This window comes from Tiliqua scincoides, chromosome 6, assembly GCF_035046505.1.
Source record: "Tiliqua scincoides isolate rTilSci1 chromosome 6, rTilSci1.hap2, whole genome shotgun sequence".
NCBI lineage: Eukaryota > Metazoa > Chordata > Lepidosauria > Squamata > Scincidae > Tiliqua > Tiliqua scincoides.
In genome coordinates, this window is record NC_089826.1 from 38,480,445 (window position 1) to 38,496,642 (window position 16,198).

At 42.2% G+C, this 16,198-nt stretch overlaps 1 protein-coding gene across 3 annotated transcripts in view; it reads right to left on the reverse strand.

The window, feature by feature from the left end:
• ELF2 (E74 like ETS transcription factor 2) overlaps positions 1-16,198 on the reverse strand; it is a 58,816-nt gene that overhangs the window by 11,051 nt on the left and 31,567 nt on the right. For 2 of the 3 annotated variants that reach the window (XM_066631830.1, XM_066631832.1), the window contains one exon: positions 448-561. In XM_066631830.1, the coding sequence (XP_066487927.1) occupies positions 448-561 (114 nt within the window). Of the gene's footprint in view, positions 1-447; positions 562-14,002; positions 14,198-16,198 lie in introns of those variants that run through there. The other variant, XM_066631831.1, reaches the window with a different exon arrangement.

Below are 16,198 nucleotides of genomic sequence, written 5' to 3' on the forward strand. Positions count from 1 at the left end.
AAATGTTCCCATCTGTTGGATGCGTTTTCATCGGCCGGGCCTTGAGGACAATTTTTTAGTAAAATTGAGGATAATTTTACTATCTCAGAAGTCTTTGAACTTTAAATTTTTAAAGGCACAACTCAGAAGCTATTGTAACAGCCTCTATGCAACAGCTGCTCCAAAAGGCAACTGTACTGCATAGAGCAGTTCACTATGTTGAGCATCCCTTTTGTGAAGAGATCTTCCACAACTCTGATGCTGCTACAAGGCAGCTGCTTCAAACAGCCTTCATACAGAAAGTATAACTTATAGAACAGCCATTCAGTGTTCCCTGAGGACAAACAGCTCCGCTCTGCTAGGCCTGAAATTTATATTTTTTAGGCCCCCAAAGCATACTGAACCACTGTTTTAGTTCAAAAGAAAAGGTACAATATAAATCTATATACATCTGTATTATCAATATACCAGGAGTTCTTGCATCTCTTAAGCAGGTTGGAGATTCCATATGAAGCAGGGCCTCTGCAGCTTCAATGGTCTTATCTGAACAGTGCACATTGCTGCCATGAACTGATGCTTCCACTGCACAAAAGAGAAAAAGAAAAATTACAAATGCATTTGACAGGTAGTCTGGGTTAATAGTTCTACATGGGCCACTTAATATTAATCAAAACCCAGAGAAACAAATGTCCTTACAAGAAATTTGGGGGGAGGGCATTAATATATATATTTGGAAAAACTAGAAACCCTTCAGCCCACCTTTGATTTGTTGAAACCCATCACTCCTGCCCCCCAGACAGACAACTGAAATTTTACCATTGCTTTTAAGTTAGGTTAGAACAATTTTGGATTCAATAAAAATAGTATCTGCAGATCCATACCTGTGGATCCTGTATCTACACATTCAGTTATCCACAGATTGGGTCTATGGGGCCCCTCTGATGTGCGCCCCCTAATGCCATTAGGCAAGATGTTGCCTAAAGCCGATGGACCTGAATTAAGAAATGGTGCTAGAACTTTTGGTCTGTAATACTCTACATATGTTTATATTTAAATATATATAAATATATTAAAGAATAAAAATAGGAAGCTCTAACTGTCCTCTTCAAGCACCATACATTTTTATGTACTGAAATGGACCATCTGGGATATTCTTGAATTTGTGACCATCTATGAATCGTAATTTCAAAAGATTAGAAATAAAACTTATCCTGGAGGGAGGGGGGATTGAATGCCTCCTCATTTCCCCAAGCTAGTATCTGGCTATATGACAGGATTTAACTGGGTCAAACTGAATGCAAAACTGAAATTCATAATGTCAAACATATGCATGAAAATTTTAGTAATTTGTCTCTTAACTCAATGGAGAGCAGATTGTTCTTACAAATTCCCTATCACAGGAAAAGAGACTTAATTGCCCCAAATTCAGAAGTCAGCCACAGCAACACACCTGCTGCAGGATAGAGAGGATATTATTGGAGAACTAGAAAGTGAAGATGAAAATATCCCTTGCTTCTACAGGCAAGAATCAAGCTGGATGACATGCAAGTAACTACTCCTGACCTCTATGAATGGTATATGGCTGCGGTTTTCAAACTCTCTGGGAGTTTGAAAAGTGCAGTAAGTTCTTGCAGGGGAGGGAGGCAGCAGGGGTGGGGGAAGGCAGCTACATGATCTCCAGGATCACACCACTCAGTGAGGCTGCAGGGACTGGGATGCACGCACTAGTCCCTGCAGCATCATCCTGGGGGTGCAGGGAGCCCTGTGTGAGCGCCTGCAGGGTTCCCCAGCTGGTTTGAAGTGAAAGTAGAGCAATCGCATTCCACTTTTGCAAAACCAGGAAGGCTGCTGCAGGGACTGGTAGGTACATCCCAGTCCCTGCAGCCCCCCTGAGCAGTGCGATCCTGGGGATCGCGTTGCTGCCTTCCCCCCACCCCTTAAGGGGGCAGAGGCCAGGGCCCTCGGGCTGGGACGTCGCAACGCCCCAGACTGAATACCACTGGTAGATGGGCATCAATATCTCTGTTTAACATGGAGAGCAGAATAAGAGAAATGAGAGAAGGTGCAGAAAAACAGCAATTAGTTTTGCGGGAAGGGAAAAGTCAAACCTTGAAGAGCAGCTGTTAGGATTTGTAATATAATTACTTGTAAAGGGCTCCAAACACTTTCCACCGAAGTCAAGGTATGGCCAACCCTCTCTCGCCCATCTTCCCTTTTAACTTTCTCATTCTCTGCTGTCTTGATCTTCCTGTCATCATCAGCCACACACACACACACACAGACACACACACCCTGAATCCATTTATTCTGTTCTTGCATCCAATTCAGAGTAACTTTCCAAATTGGGAAGTTTCTTAGTGGTCATATTAATTAAAAATCTAAAATGCACCGTGTTTTAAATTTTAAGATACATACACTTAACCTAACAACTTGTAAAAAACCAGGCAACTAACAGATTTTTTTAAATGTTTAATTAGCTGACACCCTTACTAGTCACAGATCAATGTAATGCCATGGAAAGCAATTCAGTTTCACTGTGCAGCCAATCTTTGCCTATGATAATCTACTAATCCTGTTAGGGGGTTTAAGCATAGTAGGTAAAACTATTCCATTTTCCAGGACTTGTATTTGGCCCAATACTGTGTTTCACAAATCATGGGATTTTAAAAAATTGTTTTCTTTAAAAGAAAAATGATTAGCAACAACTAGTTTTGTATTTCTCACAAATATTCTGCAATAAAAAAACTCATGACATTAGTGCCAAGATACTGCTGTGTGTGTAACAGATTTACCCAGCAATTTAACATTGCTTAATTTTGAAAACAGTGATTTAAAAAAAAAACAATTCATCTCAAACTAAAAATATAAAATTAAAAATGATTTTTTCCTGCAGAGATTTTTAAAAGCAGCAGTACACAGCCACCTGTTTCATATCATCCACGCACATGAAGGTGTACAGTCTCTCTCTCTCCACTTGCTCTTTCCATTTATGGAAATCTACGCAAAGCTAAATCATTCCAGCTGGGTTGCCAGGATCTAAATCTATCTTTAGAATAAGCAGGATCACCTATCTACAGTGCCAGTTAAGCCAATGAAAATTCAACTAGCAATAGTCTCCTTAAACATCAAAAGAGCTTTTTTATTATTTCAATATACTAAAATAAAAGGACAACAAACCACCTTTTTAAAAGAAGAGGTGGTGTTGATACCAAGACCAAACTCACACATGCAATTACCTGTGTAGATCACTGCTTAATGTGCATTTGTGTGAAGACTGTGTCACTTGGCAAGTCATTATTGTCAGTATAGTCAATACTATACGATACTAACAGTATGTACTATCCAGGGGTGTCCAAAGTTTTTGGCAGGAGGGTCACATCATCTCTCTGACACTGTGTCGGGGCCCAGAGGGGAAAAAATAATTTACATTTCAAATTTGAATAAATTTACATAAGTTTACATAAATGAGAAAATAATGAATGTGGCGGAAATGGATAGACTTACCGAGATTTTGGATCAACACAGCAAACCAAAACAGACAGAGCAATGGAGACCATTCTATGCTTGGTTGAAAATGAAGTTGTAGATGTATAAGATAGGGCATTTAGATGAATGTATACATGATAGATAAAGAATATTAAGAGGCTAAACTAGAAGAGGAACAAGATCAGAAGATATGTACTGATTGATTATATATATTGACATATGATTGCCTACACCCTCCAACAGTGTGTTTTTGTGTCGTGTATTCAGTTTGTATTTGTTATGTGTTTGTTTTATATTTGTTGTTTGTTTTTATTTTTGAAAATTAAAAAAGTTTACATAAATGAATATATTAAAGATAAACTTATATGAATGAATGAAGGTTTCACTATAGCTCAAAGCCTATAAAAGACCTTGTGCAAAGCAAGGCTGGCCTTTCCTTTGCTGCCACTACTGCATCACAGATGTGAAACAGCAAGCAGTGGAGGGAGCCCTCATTCCATAGCTCACACAAGAAGTCAAACAGTCGCCCTCATGCTGAGAGCAGTTGCATCAGGCCAGTGCAGGCTCCAACAAATCTCCGGAGGGCCAGAGGTTCATTGGAGACTGGGGGCTCCCTGAGGGCCGCATTGAGAGACCTCGAGGGCTGCAAGTGGCCCCAGGGCCGGGGTTTTGGCACTCCTGTACTATACTAATACTATACGAACAGTATAGTCAATACTGTTAATTATTATTATTCTGAAGTACCAATAGCTTCCCATATAGTTGAACTGATTTTCACACAACCAGGCAGCCACATATGAGGGAAGTTACATATGTGAATCAGGTCTTATTTAGCATTACCTAAGGGCAAGGCTTGAAAAGTGTTAACAAAAAGGTACCCAATCCACACAAATGGTCTGGAGATCAACAGAAAAGGTGAAGATGAGTCAGGAAAACTAACTTGCAATATCTGGTAAACAGTACCACACATTACAGAGAGCTTAACCCCGAGAAATGAATTTCAGCCTAGCCATCAACTTGCGGGATAGCATGAAAGGCGACATTTCCCATCTCTATAATGGGAATCTTCCAAGAACTATAAACATTCTTAAAAGTTTTTTTGGGGGGGAGGGGCTCTCCTGTACACCAGTATTGATTAAATGAGACAGCACATACAGCATCACTAAAGTTGCAGAGTTCTCAGACCCACCCAGAGTCCCATTGGGTTGTATACTAAAACGACTAATGCTGTCTACCAACTCTGGTCTAACAGTTACAAATGAGACAGGGCTTTGGGCACATATTAGGCTTTACCCTTTCAAATTACATACTGAGGATTACCTTGAGCTAGTTATAAGTGTATTACCTAAGCGGCTGCTAGAAATAATTCCCTAAACATAAGAGAAACTACAAGGGAATAAACTGTAATCAAGCTTAACATAGACAGGTGAAAACCAAACAAGCCTGAGATTACCAGAAAACTAAAATGTGCACAAGGCCAACAATATATTTTTCTTTTTAAAGTACCTTCAGAGGGAATGAACAGGGACACTGAAAACATTATAAATAACTCTTAACAGGAAAGCAGTCAGAAGAAAGCAATTCTCTAGTATACAGAGCCTCAAGCCGTACCAACCTGAAGTTGTTAGGATTTTGATAGGTCTCAGTATCCTAAAGAGCAGGACTGATACAAGTTTTGTAAATCACTTTTTGGTACTGTTGGGGCAGGTTCAGGTGTCTATTGCTCACACCTAATCCTAATTCAGCAGCAATTAAACCAAACCCTGCACACAGAATCATGCAAATGTGTACAATTTGCAGAATCTAACAAGGAGTAGGACAGCCAAGTATAAGGAAGAATTAGCAACACAGACTGGGGTTCATGGAATGAGACCAAGCAATACAGAGCACACTTTCACCACAGCTGAACTATTCAAAGTTTGTTTCTGGACTTTAACCCTTCATGACACATAATGCACACTTTCATTTTCTCTAGAATACAGGGGCTAAACATTAATAAAAAAAAAGAATTAGAGTTTCACTTCTTGACAATCTCTGTATCAGATTTCCAGTTTCTCCCTCTTTTTAATCTGCATCATTCCCCAACACAAACTGTATCATGCTTTCCAGGAGCAGTGTAGAACAAGGTTTCTCCACCTTCTTTGATCATGGCCCCATTCTGAGCCACATCTCATCATACACCTGGCAGTTAGGTTTGGGTGGCCCCTTCAGAAACTTAATTTGGCCCCCTAATGTTCTGGGTTTTTTCCATGTGACCCCTAGGAGTATGGCGCAACCCAACTGGGGCCATATGACCCATGTTGAGAACCAATGGTATAGAACAAAGCAGAAACATCCTCTAGTTACTATAAGCTATCACAGTGTTTGCATCTGGAAATTCAGATTAAGACATGAATTTTTTCAGAACGTGTTTTCTCAGAATAGTGCACATTTTTCTTCAGCAAGTGCACATTTTAAAATAAAATATTCAGTTTAACTTCTCACCATCTTAACTTTTTAGTCAACATGATAAATTATTTAATCTCCAAAGCTAAAAATATACTGAGAATTTGTCCTAAGTTTGGAATCATTTTCATCAGCCAATTAAAATGATCCAACAAACCCTTCAGTGTGTTGGATCCTAAACATAAACTGAGAGTAATGAGTCCACATGCTCTGTTTCACCCTCCACGTTTTTCCTAAACTCAGGTACAGAGTTATGACAGAGGAATCCTGCCATTAAACCAGAGCCACATGTGTTGACTAAATCCAGAAGGTGCAGTTTAACTGTGGCTTACCAACAGGCTATGAAATTGGATTTGAGGCTTTTTAATGATTGCCATGGTAATATGCAAAGTACCATATAACTATGACTTTACATAACTATTACTCTATTCTGAAATTTAGTTTGGGCAACAAGCCTGGATATTTACAACTCTATTCCCCCAACAGATCAGTTACAGAACTATGTTCTATTTTCATTTGCATTGGAAAGCTGGTAAGTAGATTACGAAGATAGAAAGAAATTTCCTAAGATAAAAAAACTCAAGTGAGGGACAAAAGCAGAAATATATATAAGAACTTCAAGGATAAATATGCTCTCTACTCAGAAGCTTATGTCTTAAAATTGTCCATACCTCTAATTAAAACTGCTACAGAAACAAATCTAGGTCCAGTCCAAATATAATATATCAACCAGCATGTATATTAACTTCTATCTCAACTGCATTTCAAATAAAAACCATTTTCCAATGGAGCAAGCCTACACTAAAAGGTAGTTCAAATAGTATTATGAAATGTGTTAGGTACCAAGATGAAAATAAATCTGGGTCTACAAGCAAATCTCTGAACAATTTGCAACATAACAAGTGTTTCTGATGCCTAATTGTTCAACAATAACAAACAAAAAGGATACCTCTTCCCAAACTCCATAATTAGTTGCTGAATTAAAGTTTGGAGGAAAACAAATACAGGGTACTGTACTTTTGTGCGAAAGGAATGGGAACACAATTCTCACTCTAATTTCAGTGTTGAGCACGTGCTCAGAGAAACTGTTCTTTAAACATTTGCATGCCTGCTCTGCACACTTCTATTTTTAATCTGGCTGGCTATGGATCTGGGCTTTCTACAGCAGGGGTGCCCAAGCCCCGGCCCCGGGGGCCACTTGCAGCCCTCAGGGACTCTCAATCTGGCCCACGGGGAGCCCCCAGTCTCCAATGAGCCTCTGGCCCTCCAGAGATTTGCTGGAGCCGATGCTGGCCCGATGCAACTGCTATCAGCATGAGGTTGGCTGTTTGACCTCTCATGTGAACTGTGCGACAAGAGCTGCTTGCTGTTTGACATCTGTGATGCAGTAGCAGCAGTGAAGGAAACACCAGCCTTGTTTTGTGCAAGGTCTTTTATAGGCCTTGAGCTATTGCAAGACCTTCATTCATTCATATAAGTTCCATCTCTAATATATTCATTTATGTAAATTTATTCAAATTTTATTCCTGGCCCCCACTACAGTGTCAGAGAGATGATGTGGCCCTCCTACCAAAAGGTTTGGACAACCCTGTTCTACAGGGTTGGGGGAAGGACCTCCTACAAGCTTTAAGTTTGCCCATGAATAAGTCTGAAATTTTGGATTACTTGCCAAAAGCAAGTCAAATTCTTCACTATGTCAGCAATATGGTTTATAGCATTGGTAACAGTATCACAGCTGAGGCAAAGAAAAATGCAAAAAAACACTAACTCATCTGAAATTTAAGCTGACCATTCATATCAGAGCTTGATTTTTTGACACCTTTTAAACAGTATGTTGCCTTACCATTATATGTATGGTAAGTTGCATTAGTATGTTGTATGTTGCATTATGTGAAGAAACGTACTTTTCTAAAATGGAAAATTATTCAAAAAGCAGGAACCAAACTGTGATGTGGCATGTTAACAGCTGCACAGAGCAAAAAACAAGTGAAGATTTTCTTAAAGATTTTTACAATTTGCAGTTAGAAGTTTAATGTCGGTAGAAATTTCCTCCCCATTTGCATATAATTTAGCAACAATTACAATTTGTAACTCCACAGTTACAAAAAAAATGGAATAAAGCAATTAAGTCCAGTAGAGCTGAACTTCAACATAGCAGACTGCTATCAACATTTCTATTCTGCAATAATGTTCAATTTAGTGAAGTTCAAATTGTTAAATGAACTACTATAACAAGGGTAAAGCTAATTTTCTAAGAAAATCATCTAATACAACCGCATTAGACAATTAAGGGCACAATCCTAACTAGGTCTACTCAGAAGTAAGTCCTATTTTGTTCAATGGGGCTTACTCTCAGGAAAGTGTGGTTAGGATTGCAGCCTAAGTTACTGGATAGACCAGCAATCTCAACTGCTCTCAGTCATCCTGGTGCATTCCTCTTTCTTGTTACAGTCTTCACATACTATATGTGTACAATATACACATCTGCATAGTACAACTGCCAAATGATCAAATTGGTGTCCACATAAACCCCATGGATTCTGCCATGATTGTTTCAGTGCAGTGGTCATATTACTACATTTACTTATGAACGCCAAGTATCAAAAGCACGAGAATCAGGACTGGTAGAAATGCAAAAATACAAGGGCATTGACAATTTGGAAGGCAATGGATCAACAGACATTGACCCAGTTTATGCAGAACAGGTGTGTCAAACTCATTTCATACAGTGGGCCAAATAGCATTCATGAGGCCTGCTCAGGGTCAGAAGTAATGTCATTAAGAAGGAAGTGATATCATTAAGTTGGTCACGACCAGACACTGGTATATTTCAAACCATGGTTAGGGAGCAGACTAGGATCAAACAATAGTTTCAGATTTTGTTTGTTCCATAACAGTGGCTTGAAACAAACCAAAGTAGAAATAAAAACTTTCCTCCTTCTCTTGTGAGCCAGATGCTCATTCAGATGGAATGGGAACAGTGGTTTCCTTCTACATTAGGGGTATCAAACATAAGGCCTGAGGGCCAGATGCAGCCCTTGGAAGTTCTAACTTCCACCCACCTTACCTGCTCTCAGCTGCTGTGCTGGACGGCCTGCATAATTGGGTTCTTCCATATCATGAAAATATGCTCAAGATTTGCATATTTTCAGTTCAGTTATTTGGAGCTGATGTAAGCAAAAATGCTTATTTCCAACTTTGGATAAAAGCATTACACTTTACCTCAAAGCAGACGTAAAAGCTCTCTCTCAACTTTTCAAGTGCAGAACCTCATAACTCACAGACATTTTTTAATACTGTGGGAGCCTATGATTTCTCATTATGTATGAACTGAACCACAGCATCTTCCTTATCTTTATCCCCATAGTTATCATTTCTGAAGTTTCAAGAATAAATAGCAGCATTACTTATAGTAGTTATTTTCTTTCAGCATATTACAGATAAATATTTTGACTTTTAAAAACCTACAATCTGAAACTTAAAAACTGAATATGGATTGTATTCAACTGATTTAAAACAAGCCTAAGAATTCACATTCACATTTTTCTTATAGTTGTTTTCACAAAAGTAATCACAGGAGATAGTGTCACCTTGATACACTTATACTAAATCTATTGTCCCACTAAAATATGAATTATGCACTACCTAGGAGGAAGACAATATCCTATTCTTTTTTAACAGTAATTCATCACCACAGGAATAATTTCGAAAGAAGAGTAAGTGCAAGAAAATCCCTTCCAGCAATGCTATAAATGCTCAACCCATCTTTCTTTCCCCTACGCCAATCACAACCAATCAGGATTTTAAGGATAAAAGAAGAGCTGTCCCTTCTATGATAGTCAGCCCTGATGTCTTCTCAATGAATACTGCAGTTAGAGTCAGAAGACATGTTCAACTTCAAGTGCTACTCCCCAGTAGATGGCACCATTCCCTATTCCCAGCTTTAACACCTGCCCGAAAGCACTGTTCAATTCACACCTGTACTGGCATCTATGTCGCAGAAATAACTATTTTGCAACATGAAAGACTGAGAATATAGGAACTAGGAGACCTGATCACTGAAAACTAACATAATCACTGCAACAAATTCTTGACCCTGAGTTGATGCATCACCTCACGTGTCCAACATCATAAGGTGTACTGGAGATATTGTACCTGAAACACTTTAAAAATGACAAAGCACTATATAAATGCTTAACATGATTCTATTCAAAAAAGAACCTCTGCAGACAGTTACAAAAGCAAACAGAACATGCACAATACCAGTTGTAGTACTGAATAAGTTTAGTCCATTTTTTCAAAATTCCACAGACATATCAACACAAACAATGCAGGCAGTGAAAGAAAACGGCAACACCAGCAACAGTCATGCCAATGAAGCACCAAATAGCACTCTTACCATATAGTATTTTATAAACTTATTCATTTTTAGAGTACTAACATTGCACTCATACAAGGCAATTCCACCTGTGAAGTTCCTAACTGTTCAGTCCTATGTTCTTCCCACTCCTTCACATGCCTGTGAGCAGTGAAAAGTCTTAAGTACTTTGCAAAACCAAGAAGCCATAACACTTTCTTTCTGTACTAGCCCAATATACCTAAAGGCACAAGTACAAAATTATACAATTTATGGTCTTTGGAATAAAAATTAAGGTTGTGCTCTTGAACAACTGCCACTTCATACCTCAACCCAAATTTAATGTGTTTTTGGATATGACTGAAGGTTTTATGGAACACTGTCTTGCACCACAGATTGAGTGTACTGTATTTTTAGAGTTGTAGAACTGAGAAAATAGGAAGTTTCACAAACTTGTATAATTTTTCTATGACTGTTGTGCAAAGAAATAAATTTCTACAATATTACCAGCCAGAAATCTTCAATTTCCTATGAATCACAAACATATTAAAAGGCAGGCAAAGCACAATATAACAGAGTAAAATATTCAAGAAATATGGGCTACTAGCACTCTAAAGCCAAATATTTCATATCAATATATAAAATTTAGTTCTTCAGCCATTTCCCATCTTTGTTCTCTAGCCCTACAATATCTCCCACCTGTACAACCACCCAGTTTTTCTCCAATGGGATACAGTTCACTCCTCCTGTGAGGCTTGTTCATCATCCAGGCCCTATTTTCTCTATGACCCCTCGTTTCCTCAACACCTTCAATTTTCTCCATTCAAACTAAATTCCAGTTTTTCCACTATGAGCACTTTCTTTCAGACATCCTGCTTTTCCTAACACCACACAGTATCCTAACATCAACACTGAGTAATGTTTTCTCCAACTAAAATGACCTTCACTTTCCTCACTGAAGCTTCACAATTCCATTCACTTACCCTTTCCCCTTAGCAGTTCAAGAGTATTTGCAAACCTTCTGTGGCATTAGAATAGCGCAGCCAATGGCTAGGAAAGCTCACAGGCAGCAAGAAAGTGCAATCTCAGGCTTAGGCCTGTTATTACATTGTGTCCTGTATTAGCACATTTACCATGCCTGGACACACTTTGGGGCAAAATAGGAGAGAAAATAAAAGTGTAAGAATGGGTATCTATTAACTATGGACACTGAATATCCTTTGTAGGAAAATGTTAAGGAGTCAAAAAACCCTCCCCACAATGCCAAATAACAGCAGTGGCAAGGGCAGCATATATATGGTCTTCTATGCTGGTGAAAAACAAAATGAAACAGTAGCACACAGGCACAAATATCTCAGCCAGCCAAGGCTAGGAGTTAAACAAACTTTAGGAAAAGAAACCAAGTAGTTTGCCTCATGCTTTCAACCTAAGGCTGATGAGAGGGGGCACAGAAAACTGTGTGGAGAAGATGTACATTTCAGGCTTGAGTTGTAGCCAGTCTCTCACATGCAGAGAGAATCTTTAAAGCTGTGAGGGAAAAGACTCTTTTTCAGCTTTAAGGGGAGGGATTTTTGCTCCAGAGAAAGAACGCCCTGCAGCATGTGTCCTCCTAACCCCATTTCCTCTCTTCAAAATGATACTTTTTAAACTATAAGGTGGATGAAAGGAAATTAGCCGCTAAATGCATGCATATCCAAATTCCACACTTTGTCCATGCCATATCAGATTTCTGCTTCTATATATGAAATGCAGGATACTACCATCCACAATATAATGTAACAAATACAAACCACAGACAAAATAGTCTCAACTTATTTTTTGTATTTATACCGTAACTTTCTTCGTAGAATTAAAGAGACATACAACAGACTGCCAAGTGGTCTCCCATCAAGGAACCTGACTCAACCCTGCTTAGTTTTCAGCAGGATTGGTCAGGCCCTCTCCGAGGACCAACTGTATAGAAGGCTAACCAGCATGGACAACACCATGGCAACTACTATATAAAGATGATCTTGCCTCAGCAGCAAATTCATGAATTTGCCAGATTTTAAATTACTGCATACTGGATCTTAGTGTAGCACTGTTAAACCCAGAATATTAAAGACTTCCAAAGAAGATGCAAAAAATTAGAAAAGTTGATAGGTTGCCACCAGCACCATTTGTTAACACAGAATAGGATGAGGAAAGAGTGACTGACCCATCATCCATTTCACTGCTTTCAGGAGAAGTTACCTGACTAAAGCAAGTAACACAGAAGTGAGAAGGGTTTGAAAAGGGAAAGGAAAACATACACCTCTCTGAACTGCAGCTTGCACACCCTTGGATCTCCACCACACCTCACGTTTTGGAGCTGCAATTCTATCCCGTTGAAACGGATACATAAAGCAACACAAGCAAGATGCACATCACAGTGCCAACATCCAGTAGGAAGCCACAGTATAGTTACTAGACAACCCTTATTCCGAAGCAAGAAAGCTATAATATTTTTCAGAATAATAATTATTAGAAGGACTATTAGAAGGATTATTAAAATTATTTCTAACTTTATTTCTAACTTTATTTCAAAGAAAGTATAACATTAAAGAAAGAAACATTCCTATAAGTGGTCAAAAATTATTACAGACCAAATGAGTTCCTATTACTGGAATTAGAAGGTCAATAGGCATTTGCAGTTGCAACACAATGCGACATGCCCAGGTCTAAATCACATGTCAACATGCAATTAAAGAAGCATGTTTCAGGGTGTAATTACATTTTAAGAAAGTAAAAGAAAGGTATAACAGCTATATGTGCTCACACTGTTGGTGATTTTCAATCAGTGTGCCACAGTACACAGGTGTGCTGCAAATGGCCCGCAGGTGTGTCATGGTTGTTTGGGGGTGAGACATTTAATAGTAGGGCCATTGGGGGTGTGAGCCCCAGCTGCAGTGTGGTTGAAAAACTGATGGTTGCATTCACAATTCCACCTCCTTGCCAGTGTGCTGCGAGATAGAAAGGCTTGGATTATTGAGGTTGCACTCCTGTCCACACTTTCCTGGGAGTAAGCCCCACTGACTCTAATGGAGCTTGCTTCTGAGTAGATACGCACAGGATTGGGCTCCTCCGCTGCAGCCCCGCCTCGCTTCCGTATTTACAATCCTTCCTCTTCCCTCCAATTCCGCGCTCGCCTTGTCAGCGCTGCGGGGAGCTGCCGCTCAGCGCGTCCCGCACCCCCATTGGCCGCGCCGGGCCCGGCCCCGGCCAATCGCGGCCGAAGTTTTCTGAGTTCGAACGTCCTTGGCGCCTAATTGGCCGCTGGGGGCTTGTCCCGCCCACCTTGTCTCTCTCACTCCCCCCCACCCACCACCCCACCCCGCGCGCTGAGGGCTCCTGAGGGAGCTCGGCGCTTCCGCTGAGGGGGGGAGGGGGGTTTAAAGGGGGGGTCGCAGCGCGCGGCGCCTCAGAACGGGTTGGGGCGCCGGCGGGCAGAGCCTCCGTGCAGGAATCCTTCAAAGAGCGGCGCCGCCGCCGTGTGAGGCGCTCCGCGTGTGGGTTGAGGGTGCTCGGGCGCCTCACACGGCGGCGGCGCCGCTCTTCGAAGGACTCCGGCGGGGAGGCTCTGCCGCCTTAGTGGACGCCACGCCGAGCCGTTCACTTCCTGGATGCACCCTCGCTCCACTGCCGCCCCCGGAGCAGGCAGAGCGGGCGGGCAGCGTGCGCAGCGCCCCCTCCCCCCCGCCCGGCCCTCCCCCTCACCGGCGCGGATGAGCAGGTCGAGCTGATTCGTCGGGCCCTCATGCAGGGACGTCGCCATGTTGATGCCGCCGGAGCGAGCAGCAGCCGCCGCGACTTCACATTGACCCGCAGGGGCTCGCGCGCGCGCGCGCGGGGACCCGCTCGGGCGGGCACGCGCCCGCGCGCTCTCTCCCGCAGTGGCTCCGGATCTTGCTCCTCCTCCCGCCGCCGCCGCACACGCTGCGCACTCTCCTCCTCCCCTCGCTGCTTCCCGCTCCTGGCGCGGGGCGCACGCGATCCTTCCGCCGCCGGCCTCGCAGACAGGAAGTGCCCGGCGGCGCCCGCCCTCCGAGTCGCTCCGCAGCAGCAGCGAGAGGGGACCGGCCGCCCTCGGGCGCTCCGTGAGCGAGGCCGAGCCGCCTCTGCGCTGCTGGCGCCGGCCGCCCACGAAGCCTCAGCCCCGCTGCTCGTCGCGCGCTCCTGCAGCGACTCCCGTCTTCCGCAACAGTCCTGCTCCCAGCCACCGTCCTGGAGTCCGTTGTGCTCCTCAGCCTCCCTCACGGATGCGCATCGGGTGGGGAGACAGAGCCTCTTCCACAGGAGTCCTTTGGAAAGCACCCTGAGGCTCCCACAGCCCATGCACAGGTGAGGCTGAGCCTCCCCCTTGCAGTCCTTCGAAGAGTACCGCCGCTGTGTGAGGCAACCCAGTACCCACAAGCAGGCGAGGCCTCTCCCCCAGTCCTTCGAAAAGTGCTGCCCTGTGAGGCACCCAAGCACCACAACCCATCCGCAGAGTGCACCCCTAACACACACACACACACACACACACACACACCCCTCTTCCATGGGGCAAACACACTCCATGCATGGGTTGTGGGTGCTTGGGCACCTCACACAGCTGTGGTGCTTTTTGAAGGATGCTGTGCCTCACCTGCGTGTCCCCCCTCCTGTGCAAGGTTCTGCCTCATCAGCCACATGTCCCTGGCCTCTCTGGTTGACAATGCAGTACAGCCACCATCACAGCCTTCATCTGTCAACTTCTTTTCAGGAGAGGGCAAGGCAGGCCACCAGGCAGAAGAATAATGCATCCTTTCTAGTTTGCTACAGATCCATGCTTTCCTTGTCATGTCCTAGAAGTCCTATTTAAAAGCCAAGTTGCCAGTATGCAGGAAATGCTTTGCTACATCAAACCACAGGCTGAGGTTTCTAAGGGTCCAATCCTACCCAACTTACCAGCACCAAAGCAGCCCTGAGGTAAGGCAAATGTTCCCTTACCTCAAAGAGGTCTCTGTGACTGTCCCTCCATCACAGGATTGGCATGGCTGCATTGGCACTGGACAGCTGGATCCAACTGGGCCTAAGTTTACAAGCAAGTCCTAAGGATTTGCATAGCAAAGGCCTTTTAAAGAATTCAAGCCAAACAATTTCCCTTTTAAGCTAGCTGTAGCTTATTTGGAAGCAAAGGTATGGGCATTGCACCTGTGACACTCAGTCCAGATAGAGCAAGTTTAAGTAAATCTACATGACTGCATCTTTGCTAACAGATTCATCAAACTCTACCTTAAGTTGTATTTAACAAAATACAAAAATGGTGACAAGTTGTAATAATGCAGAAGGTGTGGGACTGTGCACATATACAGTACTACAAACTGATCCCACACAGGTTCAAGAAGAACTGGTCCCTATAGTTCATTCTGACCCTTTTGTACTTATTACTTGTTTAAACATTCCACCTAAGTGTTTCTAATATTTTGGTTTAAGGTAACCAGATCTATAAAATACAGATTATCATGATACTTTCAAGTACTATTACATGAGCATAGATTTTCTTTGAGATGCTCAACTTCCCTGCAGTTCCCTACACACAGATGGTCAATTTGAAAAACCAATCTGGCATTCATTCTCACTGCTTGAGGACATTGCTGGCCAAGAGGTTGTGCTGGATTTGAAGTTATGCTATCAGTGACAAGATCTATCAAGGCTATGCAGTAAGGCTTCTTTCAAAAGATGAGCCTGACAGGTCTTTCACAGTAAAGATGCATCTATGTAAATTTAGTCATTAGTAGCTTCAAGACTTCCAGCAATGACATCATACCTCATCACCAGACTTCTAGGATTTCCAAGCTGCACAGTTTAATGGGGACAGTCACAGTATTACCTGACAGTTACCAAAAACTGCAAAACTTGGGGCCCAGTCCTATCCAACTTTCCAACACC